The sequence below is a fragment of the Syngnathus typhle genome, linkage group LG16, assembly GCF_033458585.1.
Source record: "Syngnathus typhle isolate RoL2023-S1 ecotype Sweden linkage group LG16, RoL_Styp_1.0, whole genome shotgun sequence".
NCBI classification, from domain to species: Eukaryota; Metazoa; Chordata; class Actinopteri; order Syngnathiformes; family Syngnathidae; genus Syngnathus; species Syngnathus typhle.
Window position 1 is genome coordinate 9,107,266 of NC_083753.1, and position 19,040 is coordinate 9,126,305.

Consider the following 19,040-nt stretch of genomic DNA (forward strand, 5'->3'; position numbering starts at 1 on the left):
CAACTTAATGTATAAAGTGCATTTCACAACAGGTGTAGCTGTAACAAAGCGCAAAGTTTAAATATAATAATAATAATAATAATAATAGTAGTAAAAATAATGAATAGAATATGCTATTTTTTTTTATATTTGGCACTAATGTTTGTGTGTTTCTAAGTATTTAAACTACACAGCTTAAACAGACACCAGTTGCTGCTCGTTAACTTCTGAGGGGCGGGGCATTATTTCCAGCTCTCTTCTTTGATTGGCTACCTTCAATCTCCACAGCCATCTCAATGGCTGAGCTCCTGTTAATGCTGTTAGGTTGCGCCGCACTAATCCCCAGCATAACAAACATCGCATTTGACAGCAAATTTAATATTTTTTTTGAGGACAATAAGCAGCATCACGTTGGGTGCGTCTCCTCAAATCCAGCGTTAGGGTCCTCCCGACATGATTTATCTTCACAAACGGTAGTCGGGTGAGTCGTGTATCAACCGGCATTTCTAGATATAGTCTCGAAGCAGTATAATATTGTGTTCTTTTCATGTTTGTGTGAATAGATCTGTCGTGAATCGAGTTGACATTAACATTTGTCGGCGTTTGAATGACGTCTTGACGTAATATTGAGTCTTTTCTGTGTCCTTGGGTGTCCTTGGATGCAAATAACCTCTACGCCTCTTGCTTCCTACGTAAAATGCATATTTCCATGGTCAAATATTTGAATATATATTATCTTCCTAGTCGTATTCAAACCATATGTTTGAGGCTTGTTATGCCTCACAAGTGGATGATGTTATTTGTTTCATCAAATATGCCACTAGATGTCGCTGTTGGCCCAGAAATGGCTTATTTTAGTCCAATCAGTGGCGGTCCAAGTCGATTTAAAAGACACTGATTAGATTTGGACATTACTTTTTATTTTAAATGAATCATGATCCAATAAAGATACAGAAGTATATGATTATTAATAATCAATTGTTTTGTTTTTACTTGGTTCTGAATAAATACAATTGTTCATTCTACACATATATGTTATTGTGGGATGCTTTACTAGCTGCAATAACATGTCCTCTTCTTCTTCTTCATTAAAGGATAATTATTTCAAATCCTTCCCGTTTGTGTGGCCCACCCACCAACAAGGCTCATCATGCTGCGAGAGAGCTCCAAGGCGTGGAGCAACGGCTCTGAGGCCTACAGCAGCGACCCGGATGAGGAGGAAGAAGAAGAGGACATGGTTTTTGGGGAGAACGACCAAGACGTTGTCGGCGAGGAGATGATGGACCTGAGCGACCTGCCCACTGCGCTGTTTGCGTGTGGCGTCCACGAGACGGTGTTCGAAGATGACGTGGACAGGGTGAGTCACATGATAGCTCCCTTACTAAATTTGGGTCATTGCACTTACTTTATGTTGAATTAAAAAAAAAAAAAAAACTTTTCTACCCTTTTACCAATGATGCCGTTGTAATGATCGGCATGCTTCTCATCACTCAACTTAAGTAAGCACTCAGTCCAACACAAGTCCTCTCTGATTGCACTTTAGCAACTCTTCTCTGCACGCTTTCTTTGATCCCATCTTTACATATTTATGGGCAAAAAAAAAAAAAAATCCCTTTAAACCAATCGCTCATTTTGTCGGTCTGCCGTTTTGCCTCCCCTTTCCTCTGCCTCATTACGATTCCAACCGCCTCTTTTTAAGTGGAAATGCCACCCTCGCACCCTTCAGTCGGAGCGTGTCAATGGATTTCTCTCCTCCGTGCGGTTCAATTAAGCCAGGCGCGCTATAAATAGACATTTTGACATTTGTTTTCAACTTTTCAAAATGAGGACGGGATGCTTTGGAAAGGGAAGAGAAATCACAGCACCGACTGGTTATTCTTATTAGGCTGGTTTTGTTGTTGTTGTTGTTGTGTCTGTGCCAATTGATTGTGCGAGCACATAAACACACAAGGACAGACAGCATGTGGTCGTTTTACAGCCAGAGTGGGGAACCCACATACGGCCCCTCGAGAGCATTTGATGCCAGGCGCCATGAAAATTTCCAAAACAAACCATCTAAAGGGCACATTATGCAAAATTCACTTTTTAATTGCTTCCTCCCACATTCCCAAAATGTGCATGTTATGAAGACATTTTTTTTTTTACACTAAATCCACTTAATGCAACTTTTTCCCATTAGTGTCAATGTGTATATTTTTTTTCATCAGTTTTGCACTGTGATCACTAAAATAAGAAAGGTACATCTGACTGGCATCAAAGCAATCTATATTTTTTTGTTTGTCTTTGAGTGCCTACATTTTTTTCCTTCTCATGTGCTTTTGCCGGAGGACAGGCTGCTTTTGTGATCACACACTGTGTGCTTCCTTACAAAAGAGGAGGAAAGAAGCAGGCAGCCGTAAGATAGGATAAGATGCTCTTGGCTGGCTTTCTTCAGAGTAAACTAAAAGAGGATTTTTTTTTTTTTCTGCTTTGTTCACCTAACTGTATGAAAGACGGAGAGGCTCGTTTGAACTGAGATCTTTGTCCATCGTATGATGGATGCGTGTTTGAGATGGACAAATTAGAGTCTGTAGAGGGGAAAGGTCAGCTTGGCCATTACACTGTCACTTTGTCCCTGGCACTGATCGCTCAGTGGACATGAGGGCCAATCACTGCAGGGAAATGCTGGAGCTGCTTGGAGAGCTCTTCAGTCTGCGCCGGTGCAATCAAGCACAATGACTTAAAGAGTCCATATTGGCAAAATGGCCACAAAGATGATGCGTGACCATCCCATAAAAACAAGTTCAAATATATTTTTCTTATATAAACGTCGTTTGTTTTTGTCCGCCCCCCCCTATGTGATGTCATTTTACATTTCCGCTTTTTTATATGGCATGTTTGCATCTGTCAGACTGCTGGCCTTGGGGATAGAAGGTGTTGATGGTTTGCAACGTACATGAGGGAGCGTGGTGCTCTACAACTGAAGGTCAGACATGAGCGAACGCCGCTGCTCCCGTTGTAGCTTCAATATTACAACGCAAACATCCTAATGTTCTTGCATCCAAGCTTAAGAGTGTCAAGGAAATGATGTCTGCTCTCCGGGAGCGATTATAATCCGTCTTGTGCACGGTCGCCTCCAGAAAAAGAGACAGCTCACCTCTCCACCCACCCGGCATCTCGCTGGCGACACAGCGGGTGATTATAAAATCGTACGATTCAAAAATGTCACGTAAGCCTCTGTGTGCAGTTCTATTTAAATCAGGATTGTTCCGCCGCCGCCGCCGCCGCTCAATCGGCTCTAAAAAAAGATTCGCTCCGTGGGCGTGTTCAAGAATAGAACATCGCAGTAAACCAACTTGGGAGTTGCATAAGGCACCCGGACTATTTGTATGCGAGAGGATCCGTGAAGTTGATCAGTTTGTGTTCAGGCCACGTTGAATGACTTCACGGCGCTTATTCATGCTTAACGCCCCCGTTCAACTGCGGCTCAAGTGGGCGTGTTTGGAAAACTCGAGCGTACATTCCGAATCTCGCGTCTTTGTTTGCTTCCCTTTCCCAAAATGACATCCATCTCTCACAAAGTGGACGCCGAAGCATCTCAGACAGCCTCGGGTCCATTTCTAACCTCTTTTTTTTTTTCCCCTCCTGCTTTCTTGTTATGTCTGGCTTTCTTAGCCTGACCTGTTTGGAGCTTTGACCCAATTTAGTTTTGATTTTTAAGGAATCAGTGGACGAGACAGCCCCTCCTTATCTTCTGTCCGTCCAAGTCACACAATGATGCCGGCTCATCCTCACTGCCCCTAAGCTGTTGTGCTGGGTTAAAACAGCTGCTGTTGCCACATCTCACCCGATGTGAAAACAAAAACGTTTAGAATATTCATTCAATTCTTTTAACCATTTGAATGTCATATGACACTCGGATATTTGTAGTGTTATTTTTTGTCTTGCACCTTCCAGGACCTCTGTCTGTATTATTTTCCACCCTCACACCTTTCATATAGCTCTTCTGTCTTTCTCACCCATGCGGGTGTTTCATTCTGGCCCGTTATCTAACCCCCCTTCATCCCCGCAGCTGCCTTGAACGTGCACTGCTTGCTTTATAAATAGCTTGGCCTAGATTAGAGCAGCCGCATCGGCGCTGGCACCACGCAGGAGCCGGTTTGGCACCCCGCTTGGCATAACCGTGTTTACGTATGTGTGTGTACATGCAAGGCCGGCTTGCGAATGACATGACATTGACGCCTGCGCTGCGCTAATGCGGCGTGATTCTCCACTGCATTTGCAATGTCAGACATCTATTTCGGGGATGAGCCTTGAGTGCGTCCGGAATCCATCAGCACTTACTTTACATGCTAGGTGGCTAACTCTCGTAACGTTACAAATTTGAACTCGGTGTGCCCTCATGTGTGGAATACGACTCAAACTGCCTTGTACCCTTTGGCACTTGACTATTTCAGCTTGGGAACATGGCTGTACCTTTATGGCCTTGGGAAAGGTACAAACTGTTGCCTTGGACTGTAATCATTTTCTCACATTAGTGAAGAGTAAGCCTCGAGGGACAGAAATAAGTGCAGTTGAAGGGGAGGCTTCAACTATTAATTGCATTTTGTTATGAGGGTGGTCCGGGAACTAACTTGCATCTCAAAGCACAGAAAAAAAATTCAATATGCAGTGAAGGCAGTAAAAATGTAAACAACTTCACTCGTTATGTTCACAAGTATCAGTCGGGATACAAGTGCATCTCTAATGAGGACAGGCGCTATTGAAAATGGATGGATGGGGGGGGGTTATTTTTAATGAGTTCCTTAATGAGTGAAGTTTAAAATAGTATGGATTACTGTTTTTATTATTTGGGTGTCACATTTGTCCTCCCACAGTGCACCCTGCATGGACATAAATAGCCTCAGCACCTGCAGCTTTTATATTAATGGCTTAAAGGGGAATTAGCTGCCTCACTCGACGCTGCAATTATTACCAAACAAGCGATAGGGATGATGAGAGCGACGGAACCAAGACATTACGCAACCGAGCGGCTGTGGGATTTTTGTAATGACCCGTGCTGAACTGCGGCGGAAAGTGTCTCGCTTGTGATTTAGGAAAGAAGCGCCTCGCCGGTTGCTTTGTGAGTGACAGCGCCGTGGGATCGCACAATCCCCAGTTAACATCGCTGCTCGTCAAGTTTTTTAATTTAATGTTGTTTACCGTGCTTATCACCTGCACGGCCATAACATGCCCGTGCGAGCAAGCGGCTGACACTTATGTCATTTTGCTTTAATTCTGAGATACTATTACACTTCTGTACTTAATATCTGTTTATAATCCAAGGCACACATAATACAGCAACAAAGAATAATGAAAAGAGGGAACTTATGAAACATTCCAGGAACCTAATGACCTAGACACCCAGAATAGAACTGAAAATTGAGCTCCACCCACATTTAGTCCATCCTCGATCTGCGGGTTATGGTTGACCTCCGAGCTTGAGTGGCATCCATAAAACTTCTCACTTTCCTGCAATGCAGCATTAATACAAGCAAGACAAGGAGGTACACCTGAACAAGGCATGGAGAGAGCTGATTGGTTGACAAAAGGAAATAAAATTAGCATAAATATGACATCATATAAAACTATATGGCTTTTTAAATTTATTTCTATATTCTGGCATTCATCTTGTGGTGTCTTCTGGCTCTTTTTGGTGTGTTGGAATGCAAGGGTTAACATTGACGCACATGTAGCAACTGTCTTCTTTTTTTTTTTTGCCCCAAGTAGCTTTCTGACCCGACTTCCATTAATGTAAAAGAGGTGAAAAGAGCGGAATAAACCGGACTTTCTTTCTGCAGTGTCCCTCTGCGCGGTTCGCTTCACTAGTGGCGTAAACGTGAGCTGGCTGATGACGTCAATGTGGTACTGAAGGGAGAAGAGGAGGAGGGAGGGGGGGCGGGGGGTCTGTGCTGCAGCATCACTCAGCAGCTCTCGTCCAGTCCACGTTCACGCGCTCTCTCAGTCAGCCTCGTGGACTTTAAAGTTGACCGACTGCAAGCTCGCGCGGAGCGCACACAGAGAGCCACTTCTTTTTTTTCTTTTTCTCACGCAAATCCCACACACGCGAGGGGAAATGCCATCGATAAATATGGAACTGGAGATGGTCACCATCATCGCCTGCGAGGTAGACGTCGAGGTGTTTACGTCACAGAAAATGCAGGTAGGCTTTTTTTGGGAAAGGGGGGGAGGTGATCTCCGTCGCGTGGAATGCGGACGTTGTGATGTAATTTTTTTTTTATCAATGGGTGCAAGCGGGTTACGCGCGGCGCGCACGTTGGAAGACGTGCGCGCTTAGTGTCTTTTAATGCGGTAATGAGGCGCTGATTAATGATGCGCCAATCGAGAGAATGCGCAGCGCAACCCGCGCGCTCTTGGAAGGTCGGCCGTGGGATGACTTGAGTCCAGGCGGGGACACATGCATGAAGTGATGGAGCAGATGAAGGCGCATTGTCCCTCCCCCCCTTAAACTTATCAGCATTGCAGGTGCACTTCTTTGAAATACAGTCATCGGCCACAATATTAGGTACACCTGCAATCTAGATGTAAAACAAATAAGGATCATTCTGAGTATTTCTTTCACAGCATTGTGTTGAGAGATGTTTCTAAATTTTTGTGTAAAGCTAAGGAAAATTTTAGAAAGGTGTGATGCAGTGCAGTCCAGAGTATAAGCGGAAAAATCAACATTGTTTTCAATGACTAGGTCGCTGATACTGTGGATCACAAGTTGGCATTTTGATACAAAAGACAATCTGAATGGACAGCAGTGGCGGGTTCGCCTCGCATCTCTGAGGTTCTGGGTTCGAATCTAGGCTCCTTCCTGTGCACACTTCCCCCCCCCAAACATGCATGTCACGTTCACCGAAGAGGTACGAATACGGTTGTGAATGCTGATGCCGTGTTGCTTTGTGAAAGTGCTGCAACTTTGTTGAGTTCTGTTTTTTTTTTTTGTGTGTTACTGCTCAAGTTGGCTATTTAAATGTTTTTTTTTGCAGCTCCTTGTCAGTCACGGAACAGTACGACAGTGCCCATTTGCTGAGTTTGTTTTTGTGGAATCCGTCGTCTGGTTTTTCTCCTATTATCAGAGTCGAATCACTTGAGTGTTTTCAATGGCCGGTGCTTGTCGGCCTGTCTGAAGCTGAAGTGTCGTTCTCTTCTAAAGCTTCCTGTCGGGCGATTCTTATCGCTCGACCTCTGCCATTGTGACCCTGAAAGAAAAAAGACGGACGTGCACAACAATTAAAAGAGCAGACGGAGAAGCGCTGACTTTCGAAAACGGCACAAAGAACACGGTTAATCCTGTTTTTTCTGCTACAGGGAGAAGGATAGAGTGCAAAAGTAGATTAAATTCAGTTGGTGTAATCTTGTTTTGTTTTTTTCCCTATATTATCACTTATCTGATGTCCCTGATCTCAAAAGATACGAAATAGCCAGACAAGCTCGGAAATAACGATTGCTGGACTGATGCTGGGTTATTTATACACGCTTTAGGCAAAGATTGAGCAGTGCCAGTCTCCTTGTAAAAAACCTTTTTTTTTCTAGAAGATTTAAATGTATCGTTTAGATTTTCTGGTCCGATTAAATTTGTGAGCTTAACCGTATTGTCTTTTCTCATTGGTCACAAAATTGGGAAAAAGACAAAGACTTGGTGTAAGGATTCAAGCTTTGGACATTTTTTTTCTTAAAATATTTATCTTTATGCTTTTTAGATTCCAACAACAGTTGAATCGTGGCTTTTTCACCGCGCCAGATTTCATTTGGAACCATACCCCGAGTTTAATTGCAAGCCTGACCAAATGAAGGACAAACAAACGCAAGTTTAATTACAACGGACAAAAGTGCCCTTGTGTGAATGTACCCTTTGTTGGAGGAAAAGCATCAAGCTCTTGGCTAGGTCCTCAGCTGGTTACATGAATAATGAGCCCAACAGAGATGCCAGTAGGTCGGCCCAATCATAGAAGAATAGACGTACAATTCTGCTGGGAGGCTTTCGGTCCACTTTGAGTCCACGCTGAGCAAAAACAAAGGCCGCATCGTTACCGTGAGGGTCAATGAGCTCGTTTTTTTGCGGCGGGCATTGTCACGTTTGTTTGTGTCCAAGCCGTCATCACCTGGAAAGTCTTTCTGGCATCAGCACAATGCAGCAGGACACAAAGTAAAGGTCACAGCATGAAGCGAATCCACGTTCACGCATATTAGAGCTTAATCCTCCATTCTGTTCTCTCCTGTTAATTACGCCTCGTTCCAATTAGGGAATACCAATTTGTCAAACCAGTATTTATTCGCTGAGTAACGGCTCTGCATTGTCATTAGCCGTGCTGGTTAGCGAACTGAAGCTAGTAGCTAGCCAGAGTGGTGCAAGCTAGCATAGCGCAGAGCCGTCTCAATTAGTAGCCAAGTAGCATGCTAGGCTAGGCTGATTTGAGCTTTTCCAACTCTTATGATATTAAGGCATTTTTGGCATAATCTAGAAAAATGATCATGTTTGGTCAGTTGAGTCTAAATTTGTACTTTTGGGCAAATTTGTGCCATCTAATGGAAATACCTTCAGAAGTCATAATACCATTTTTTTTTCATTATTACAATACTGGCCCTCTGTCGACTTTCCACCTGATGGAAAAAAAGTTTCCCCAATTCGGTTTTATTGGACTGCCTGCCCTATTATTCTTCCTTTCCTGTTTGTTTGAGTCATTAAATCACACACCAAATGGTTGTTTCTCTCGTTAAGTGCTTTCTTGCTGCCGCCCTGTCACTGAAACGTGTTCCTTTCCATTAAACAAGATCCAACGCAACAAGGTTGCCAATTTTATGACCTGTTGGCAAACAGCTGAGTCGTTTCAATCAAAAATAATTACCGCAGAGAATGCGTTGCCAGCGGTTACACCGGAAAAGTACAAACACAGTGACATGCTTATATACTGTTTGAAGAATTTTCCAGCGTTCCGCGTCACTTTCCACTTGTCCTAAGCTGTCTTTGTACGTAGGCGCATAAAAATACGTCGCGGCTTTTGTCGTAGCAAGGAACAATCTGATGACTAACGTGCTATTTATGCTTCAGCGGGATGTCTGACATGTTCTGGCTTTTGTCGTCTGGCCACCTTTTTGTCATCACCCCTTTCATTTGTGACTACGTCCAAAAAAACAAAACGTCAAGCTCCGCATCGTTTCATTGCGACGCTGCGACCATTCGGAAAATCTTCCCGTTCTCGTCGTGTAAGCGCACCATCAAATTGGAGGAGCTGCAACTGATTAAACTGCCACATCAAAACAACAAAAGCAGGCATTAAGATAACATAGGACGATAAAAACCACGGGAAAGAACGGGAGAATTACAGATTTTTGCCAAACAGCAGAATGTGTACTCATTCTCTGCTAACATTTCTCGCAATACGACAATTATATACAATATGTGTGTTAACAGTCAAGGCCAGACATTTTGTTTTTCATCCATCAAGGGTATTTAATTCCGAGCAGCAAGGTGACTATATTAATCCAAAGTCAACATCAATGTCAGAAGGTATCGATGCCGCTCGCAAATAGCCGCCATGGAGTGAAAGGACACTGGCAGGTCGCTCGGTCGTCACTGATTAAAACGTGAATTAGGTCACAATGTTAATATGATGCAGGAGCAGCAGGTGACCGCAGTCGCATGGAGGAGACTGCGGCCCGGATCAGGTTCCGCACTTTTCGGAAACCAGAGCCCGTTTTGGTAGGCTTGAACGATTCAAGGCCCGGAGAACTGCTGCGCCGTGTGGGGGGGCTCAGGTGCGTCTCGGCGGCCGGGCGGGTTGAGCCGAGCGGCTCACGTTGGCTTGAAACTTTAGAGACGTGTCGCGGCTCGGGTGACGGCGGAAGGTTAGCGCTTGCGCCCGTTAGCGTGATGTAAGACAAAGGACGAGACAAAGGTCGGGTTCCGCTGCCGTCGTCGTTTTTCTGTCGTGCAAAGTGTGACAAAATGATTTTGAATTCTTTTGTAATTACTGTTATATGATAACCGGGCATAAAAAGACAAACATCTTCCAGTAATTCCTTTCACACTGCAACCGAAGTGTTGTAAGAAAAATATGTGTGACACTCTGCGGCCTATAAGTGGTATTGACCAGGAAAACACAAAAAAAAAACTGAAAAAAAAAAATGACGACCAGATTGTCAGTAATACGATTAATGTCTCCCTAGTGCAGCAGTAATCTGATTTCATTCTTCCCATCTCGCACAGACCGTCCCAATGAGAACGTCAGCGTCGATACGGCTCGCCGCTCGGGGTATCGACCTCGCCGCAATAAAACACTCGGCCCATTTATCGGCCCCGCTGGTGCATTTGAAGCGATCACAAAACATTTGAATGCTCGTAGTGCATGGAGGCTGTCAACACTGATTAGAAAAGGAATGCAATGAGTCAAAATTACCCCATTACCTCACTTTCCGTTTGCTTCTTAAAGGTAATTAAAAAAATACGAAAAATACATTTTCATAATTATTTCACTGCCACGTTTTTTTTTGCGTACCCTTTCTTGACTCACCCTGAGGCTCTGTGACCTACATTGTTGGTTTTCACCCACATCTCAATGAGGCTCTGGATTAGACGGCGCTAAATCCACGCACGTGTCGCAGATGACTGATTTGCCAAAGCATGGGGGGGGGGGGGGGGGGAACACGGATAAATCCTCTATATGTCCCAATTAGGCTTTGTTAATCTCGTCGTACCAAATGGTGCAATTCCAACGGAAATGTGGATTACAGTCGAGGATTTAAGCGAGTTTACGTGGTGAAGAATATCGAATATTCAGCATAGTGCTGCTTTATAGTTTCTCACTCATTTTGGTATTTGTTTATTGTAATAAAGATTAAAAACGGGACCTTAAAAACAAAAAAGATCGGATATTAAATCACAATATGGAGATTTGGTAACGGAGGACCCGCTCTAACATCTTCTTTGTGGTTACGTGAATTTGGGTTTGTGTTTCCGGAAAGGTGTTTGTCAGTGAACCCGACACACGTTGGAAACCCGACGCCGGCTTTCCATAAGAACGCTCGCAAAGCGTGATCTTACCTTGCACTTATTTCAACCACTTGATTGATCCATTAGCTTGGAGACTGTGAGGTCACTGTCTGCAACAAAATGAGATCCCCCAAATTGACAGCCACTAGATTAAATGTACCGTGTCTCAGCCTCGCCTTAATCCCGCTTTCACGTTTTGTTATGATGTCGTCAGATATGAAACCTTGTCACCGCGCCCCAATAAACCTGTTTGGACCCCTCAGTTGATTGAGTGTCAGAAGAGCGCCAACGTTGTGAGTCATGCGCGATGAAAAGCTTTCCATTACTGCCAGCGACATAACTGGCTCGTTACCCGGAGGGGCCAATGTGTTGACGGATGGCTCGCCGGGGTCATGTTTTAGTGACCTCATTTGACTTTTTATGAGCTGCATTCACAGAGCCAACGTGCTGCTGTTTTATTTGATTTGTTTTTATTTATTTGTATTTATTTTTTAATTTTTTTTCAAATTTATTAATTTTATTTTTATTAACACAGGAAGGAGTGCACGCAGAAGACCCAAATTCGAACCTGTGTTTTCTGCCTTTGAGGCAGCCTGGTTAGCCATTAATCCCGCTGTGCGTAAAATGAAATTACGTGCATGTAATAACGTATTTTATCAAATAATACACGGTTAAAAGAGAAAAAAAAAAAAATCTATTGCGGAATAAATCGTTCTGCCAAAACGAAACAAACGAATGCCCTTAGCAAGAAAAATGAAAGTAGAGACCCGTCAAGCTTAATCAAAACAAATCGAGACTCGAGTTTGTGAACGTGCAGTTTTACACATTTGAGCTAGTTTTTGCAGCAGCGTGTTTGAGTTAGATTGAGTGACATGAGCTGGGGAATTAATGACTAATCTCTGGGAAAAATTTGAAATGCCATCACGTTTCCAAACTGATGTCATTTGAGGTGACACATTGCTGCCTGGACAAGCTGCAACAGCGGGTGTCTCTCACCGTCCCATAGCCGTCGTCACGTTGGTCTTTGGGAATTCATCCCGTCCGTGAAAGCCTTGCTTGTTACGTAAAGGTGACTCAGAAAGGCATGCGCTCAGCGCTATTGACAATCCTGGCAGCTTCCATCTCGCCAGTTTGTTTGACATCTTGTCCTCACACCCTGTCAAGGTGGAAGGAAATGTGAAAAGTTCCAAATCCTTCTGGAAAAGCCTACGAGAAGATCTGAAATTTATTGGGTGTTGATTTGAAGCACATTGAAAATGTGTGCTAGTTTAAATGTGATTTATTATTTCTGAATCCCAAGTGCAATCACTTTATCTCAGTTGATTATTTTGACTTCCCCTCAAAAAGAGTGCCTTTATTTATTTTATTACGAATCATATTTGCCAGGCAGTTGGGATACTTGTGAAAAGTAGGACATGCTGTTCTCACCAGATTCACCCAATGTCCCGCCGCTAAGAGCAGCAGGTGCCACATCATGTTGTTCAGCTGCCGGGTTTCACTTGCGTACAAATACAAGGCTCAAAATAAAAATAAAAATCCTTTGAAGAGTAATTTTTGCTAATTAATCATGTCATTGGTGGAGCAATTAATTTTTTGTAGGCCCCAGGCACCCAAAGTAAGTAAAAATATAACAAATGAACAATATTTGTTGGGTTCACCAAAAACACTGGTTTCTCAACTAAGAGCAGAGAAAACAAACTTTACCGGAATTTTACCGAACCTCTTTTTTGTCCAGCTATTGAAAAAGTACTTGATCAATACACAGTGGCAGTAAACGGTTGGATTTCAGTCACATCAAGCCAGGAGAGTATGCAACACGACGCCCCCCGTCTCTCCTTTTCATCGCCGCCGTCCCTCAGGATGCCTCGCGCGTTGTGATCACATGAATTAGTGATCGGCACGCTCACTTGTTGCGAGCCGCTTGTGTTTCTCAGAGTTAATAAGACCCGTTTTATGATGGGTCATGATTGTCGAGCTTGGCCCACCTCGCCCTTTGTGCCAAAACATCCATTTAGCTTGACAGGGTGCATCGTTTATCACTAATCACATGCGGCATCTCATGACTCATGCTGGTACTCATGTAACATTGCGGATAAGAGCTTAAGTGGGCTTCGGGCCGAGCCGGCACACCTTTGTTGAGCTAATTATAAGTGGCGATGTAAATAGTTTGTATCGCCGCTTGAAATCGTGCTTAGAAACAATTGTCATATATCATAGCAGAAAGAGGAAGTCAACCTCCCAATTTTTTTCCTAATATGTTCTGTGCAGTCCAAATAGTCGAAAAGGCTGATGAATGTTTTGTTTGTGGACTATGAATTAAAGTCCACCAGTTTGTATCCGTCTATTTTTCGCTACTCGCTGTCAACTGAAAATGACATCACAGTAGCCAACCAATCACGGCTCACCGGTTTTCTGTTTGTGAGAAAAGCAAGCAATGTTTTTTCATGACCATGCGCTTGCTATCCACAGCTTGCTGAATCATTACACGCACTGCGGGTGTCAGACGTAGTGGTGTGATTCTTTTTCTTTTTTTTTCTTTTTTTTTCTTTTTTCCGGCAGGCGACATTTCGGAGCCGTCTCAGAGCTGTTTTTCAAAGTGGCCAACTGATACGCTGACATTTCACTGCTGCCTTCATGTGTTATCTGCTCAATGTGTTTGTGTTAGAATGGTGATTAGGAAGTGTCTCTTAGTGGTTATTCAGTTTAAATCTGTCTTTTAAAAGGTGTGGATCGTGATTTATTAATCAATACGACCATCAATCTGTAATAGAAATTCAATTCAATTATGAGTTGGTGTTTTCACAATTTTTTTTCACCATATTAGTGGCTAATTTTCTTTTTGACAAGGATGTCGCTTTGTAAGCGATAACCCTTACTGAAAAAAGAAATCTTGATATCCGCCGGCGGATATTGTGAGTTTCGTCGGGTTGTGATGAATTCCCGGAGAACTATTTTCAGTTTGTGTGGAGACTGAAGGGACTGACTGACTCTCCGCGATAGAGCGCATTTAATTAAGATTAAAGTCAAGATTCCACACAGCAGCTGGAGGAGAAAACAAACGGGAGCGACACGGACCACCTCCGGGTCATCTCCATCCACCTGAGTGCATTTAAACAGGAAATGAAAGCCAGTTAACTGAATGTGCCTTAAACGGCAGACCAAATTATCTCATTTTGTGAGACATCTCTGCAGGGAACCAAAGCACCGGCGGCAAATTTCACTTTCTAATTTTTTTTTTTTGGGGTGGCTGTGATGGGAAAAGGTTGTTTGGGACAACAAGAGAAACGTCGCTGATTCGTTGCAGGCGATTCGGCCTCCCAGCGGCGACTTCTCTGTCGCCCTCCCGCTGAGCTTCCTGATTGAGTTCTTAGCCAAGCGGGTGTCTGCTGAAAAGAACACATACATCGAATATATCAGGAAACGGCATTGGGATTGCAAAAGTGACAGGAAACTGGAAATCACATTACTGGATGAGCAGGAAAGAAAATGAAGGCAAGGCCGCAAAAGTCACGTCTGAGTCTCAGACAGCGGCGCTGATGAATCACTGAACAATATTAGCTCAGTCTCAGGGAAAGACGATACGAAACAACTTATGTAAATAGCACAACGCGTGGTGGAAAAATCCATACTTTAAATATTTTTTTTTGTTTTTGCAGGAGAGATTTGAGGCAGCGTTTCGGATCTACGACGAGCAGGTCACCTTCCAGTTGTTCAAAAGTTTCCGGAGAGTCCGGATCAACTTCGGCACCCCCGAAGCAGCCGCCCGGGCTCGCATCGAGCTGCACGAATCCGAGTTCAACGGCCGCAAACTCAAACTCTACTTTGCCCAGGTGAGCTCCAGCTGAGACACGTCGCTCGAGAAAAACGTTGTAGGGGTGTAACAAGCAGGGCCACGTCATCTGTCATCAAACGACTTGTTATGGCCGCCGCTGCTGCGGATCTCGGCGTGTAATTCTAAGAGGATGAAGCGTTTTGGAGCAGAGACAATTTGTTGTTACAGCTAATAAAATGGCAGCAGTGAGATAAAAATGGTCATAAGACTGAAATCGAAAGTGGCATCACTCGGTTGTCATCATTGCCAGGTCCAAAATGGCGAGGAGGACATCGACAAATCCTACCTGGCTCCCCCGCAGCCCGTCAAACAGTTCCTGATCTCGCCGCCCGCCTCGCCGCCCGTGGGCTGGAGTCAGAGCGAGGACGCCACGCCGGTCATCAACTACGACCTGCTCTGCGCAGTCGCCAAGCTGGGACCCGGTGAGGAGTCGTTAACGCGGCGGCCGTTTTCGGCGTGAAATCGTTTGATCTGAAGCAGGCCTCGTTTGGAATGTCAGCACAATACGAGACATGAGTCACATTTCGGATAACAACCTTTACGAGAAATGCCAGCAAGCACAAAGGAAAGCTTCTCTGTGCTTATCTGTTATTACTCTTTCATTTCCGTTATCAGCTAAACATTTTTAAAAATGTCATCACATGGAAGGTCCCTCCAAAGACACTCTTTGGACAATGGCGTTGCTCTGTTACCATGGCAACACGGGGAGTCAGGAAGTGGCTTCCCTTTCACAGTCCAGTCAGGTGTCAGGTTTGAGCCCACGGCGCATTAGCGCCCTCTGTTGGCTCAATGTGGTGATGACACATTGTTGTCCTTCAGGGCCAATTTCCTCTGTCTCATCTTATCGCCGTGGTAACTGCGATGCAATCTGGAGAGTGTTTTTGTTCATCCTGAGTCACCTGTGCTTGTCACATCAGATTGAAAACGCACTTTCATATTATTTCATATTGTCCAAAGTGATGATATTGAACATTATTATTGGTAGTGTGCTGAGTTCATACCATAATGCAAAGCTACGTTATTTTGATTTTGCAAATAGTGGCACAGTTTTATTGTGCTAATGAGTTAATCAGTCACATTTTTAGCAATTGCAGCCTATTTATAAAATGATAAAATGAAATAAAATAAATTAAATAAATTAAATAAATTAAATAAATTAAATAAATTAAATAAATTAAATAAATTAAATAAATTAAATAAATTAAATAAATTCTCTGTAACAGGTGAGAAGTATGAGCTGCACGCTGGCACGGAGTCCACTCCAAGCGTGGTGGTGCACGTGTGCGAGAGCGAGACAGAAGATGACGAAGCGGTGAGGCCCAAGCAGGAAATTGTGCAAACCAGACGTCCCGACGGCCCACCGAAGGTCTTCAACTAGATCCCGCCACCTGCTCCTACAGGCCGTTGTTGACCTGCAACACAACACGCCCTCTCTCTCTTACTCTCTCTGTCACTCTCTCTCTCTCGCCCTCATCGTTGCACTCACAGAGAGCGCCGCCGCCATCATTCCAGCTCAAAAACAGACAAACATTGCTCCAGTTTTTGTGGGACAGCGGATGAGGCGGCTCAGTGGGACTGCAAGAGGACAAACACACACATACACATGCTCACCACATTCTTGTGGTAGCGCACCTTTGATTCCGCCATGGACACACACACACACGCGCACACACAAACACGCTCGTCACGCGCATCGCTAGTCCAGTTAGCGTGTTAGCCCCCCCGCCCACATACTTCATTTAGCAATGACGTGTGTTTCGGGGGTTATTTGCACTTTTTTTTTTGCTCCTTTTTTCCACTCATGTTCATATCAACTCGCATCAGGATGCATGTATATAATCTACGGCGTGAAACAATACTAATAAAGTGAATATTTAATGTCACACACATTGCACGGAGCGCCATATGTGACTAACAAAAAAAAAGTTATGGCGGCTGACTATCTCTCCCGTTTTTTTTAGTTTCATTTAACAATTAGATGTGTGTTCTTATTGTGCACTTTTTGCATGCTTAAGACGCAGACGTTTGGTTTTGTGTTTGCATGCACAACTCAAAATGGCGTCATTTTCTTCTCCTTTATTTGACTTTTTCACACTCCTTCCACGTTGTTGACATTTTCTAACGTTCATTCAGGCCGTGAGTCCTTTTTGCAAGGAGAAATGCGTCCTCCCGCTTTTCCGTCCGGCTTGTACATAGCGCTTGGTGGTTGTAGACGTTTTTTGTAGTCCAAGAGGGAAAGCTGCCTGATGAGATGTCACAAAGCATTCTCACGTATTTCCTTCAACAAAAGACAATGACAGTAAATGCGTACTGTCACTGAATGCATATTTGCCCATACAACTTAAGCATTAGCTTTAGCATCCGTCTTAGCCTTGTATCGTTTTGTTTTACGGAATCACGTCTTCTCCGTGTCCGCTATTTTTGTCGGCTGATGCTAAGTGAACTGTATAAGATTACCGCTAACTGTATTTTTGGAGGAGCAGTCGAAAGAACAAGTGGCACCGCTAACCATGTAGTTAGCAACTGAACTGTGGCTAATGTGGCGTGTGATTCATGGTTGCCATTTGTATTCATTCCACTAAGCACTGTAAGTGCAGTAAGCATACACATACCGTTCCCCCCCCCCCCCCTAAATTCGGCATGCTCGTACCCTGATTCAAATGTTAACAGCAGCATCAGTGCGAGCGTACGAGCTAACCATGTTCATCTAATGTTTGCACGTTTGCCAATATTCGTGAAACACATTTACGGCCCGCAGTCCGTAGGTTGCCCACCCTATCATCACATTTTAGATGGTCAGATTGAGCTTTTTAGTAAACGAAAAGATGCATGACAGCACTTTAACTCTATCTTTGTGAGCGTCTCCTTTGCACCAGTTAGGAACTTTTGTTCATCTGACACCTTAACTGGCCTTGTGGCGCTGTTTTTTTTTTTTTTTTTCTCTCCATCTCCTTGTGTGACAACATCATGGCTTATTTTCCATTCATCCTCTTAGTCAAGATATGTGACAGCAAAACAGAAAGCAGCTCAAAGGGCCAGCGACGTGATGACTTTTTTGTACTCTTTGTGCTCACAGATGTGTGTGTACGTGTATATTTTTGTACATATGCCAAATTTTTATGTTGCTGAGGCGCAGTCCCAGCACTTTGCGCACGCTCGCGCTTTGTCACGGCTTCTCTCGGACGATGTTGACAATGAAGAAGTGCAATGATCATTTCAGAGACACAATAATTAGTTTGTCACTACGTTATTGTTTATTTTATTTTTTTGGGTTGAATATTTTGGCTGATGTGACTAATATGTCTTGTACGGTTGGAATATCCAGAGAACAAAGTAGCAAAAATGAGCAATAATTTACAGTTGTTATAATACCGGTATGTGTGTTTTCGTGTTCTTTCTCTCTTAACGGTATCTGCTTCTATTTGTGTAGTATTGTTTCACTTAGAGAACATACATAAATACTTCTTCTTAAAAGCCACGTCTCGTGTCGTTTATAATTACCCCGATGTATGTTTAATCTGCTTTATGACTCTAAATCGACCCGGATGTTTGTCTAAAGGTGTAAAGGTTGACTACCACAATCTTTTTTTCTTTTCTAAGAAGTATCATGTGATTGTCTTCGTGGCATTTACTTTACGACTGCAAAGGAAAACTGCTCCCGTTTATCAAGATGTGCTACAGTGACTTCTTTTGTGGAGTGAAAGTTGAGCTCCATGCAGGTTTTTAATCTATGCTCTTCTTATGTAAGACTGCCACAGTGACATGGGAACACCTGGGAATGTTGAACAATGTGTTCACTTCAAACTTGCTCAGAAAAAAAAAAAAGCTGCCTTAAGAGACCGAGTGATTTGTTGGCAACGTTTGGAGGGGGGGGTTACCAGAGATAAAATTTTAAGACACTTCCAGAACTGTGACCAAGTCTAACACACCTTTTATTTCATACTACATTTCATTGTAGTTAATTTTTAACCACTCGTGTAAGGACAGCTGGATTTGTGATAGGCTTAATGAAAACCAGGTCAACCTGAATGGCACTCAATGGTGTTGAGCTTTAAAACCTGCCGAAAATCGATGATGGTTGTTTTAAATCCAAATTAACACCACACAATAGAACAAGTCATATGTTCTGCTTGTAATGCATATCTTTATTTTTGTTAGAAAAATGTTATTTTCTTCATTCTATCGTTTTTTTTTAATTAATTGACCGATTAA

General features: G+C 43.4%; 1 protein-coding gene across 2 annotated transcripts; it reads left to right on the plus strand.

Annotated features, from left to right (window-relative positions):
* Window positions 1-11: 11 nt before the first annotated feature.
* On the plus strand, window positions 12-18,302 carry rcan3 (regulator of calcineurin 3). 2 transcript variants are annotated; one of them, XM_061301581.1, is made up of 5 exons: window positions 12-460; window positions 1,074-1,336; window positions 14,653-14,826; window positions 15,079-15,250; window positions 16,052-18,302. In XM_061301581.1, exons 2-5 carry the CDS (start codon window positions 1,130-1,132, stop codon window positions 16,204-16,206), a joined length of 708 nt encoding a protein of 235 aa, XP_061157565.1. In that variant the 5' UTR covers window positions 12-460; window positions 1,074-1,129; the 3' UTR covers window positions 16,207-18,302. The 2 variants fall into 2 exon arrangements, with proteins under 2 accessions (XP_061157565.1, XP_061157566.1); XM_061301582.1 differs by lacking the exons at window positions 12-460; window positions 1,074-1,336 and adding an exon at window positions 5,940-6,160.
* The last annotated feature ends 738 nt before the right edge of the window (window positions 18,303-19,040 follow it).

What these genes read in the sequence shown, in the direction of transcription:
- rcan3 (XM_061301581.1), top strand. Translation starts at nt 1,130, where the DNA reads ATGCTGCGAGAGAGCTCCAAGGCGTGGAGCAACGGCTCTGAGGCCTAC. An exon ending in TCGAAGATGACGTGGACAGG is followed by an intron (nt 1,337 to 14,652) that starts GTGAGTCACATG and finishes TTGTTTTTGCAG; the next exon opens with GAGAGATTTGAGGCAGCGTT. An exon ending in TCAAACTCTACTTTGCCCAG is followed by an intron (nt 14,827 to 15,078) that starts GTGAGCTCCAGC and finishes CATCATTGCCAG; the next exon opens with GTCCAAAATGGCGAGGAGGA.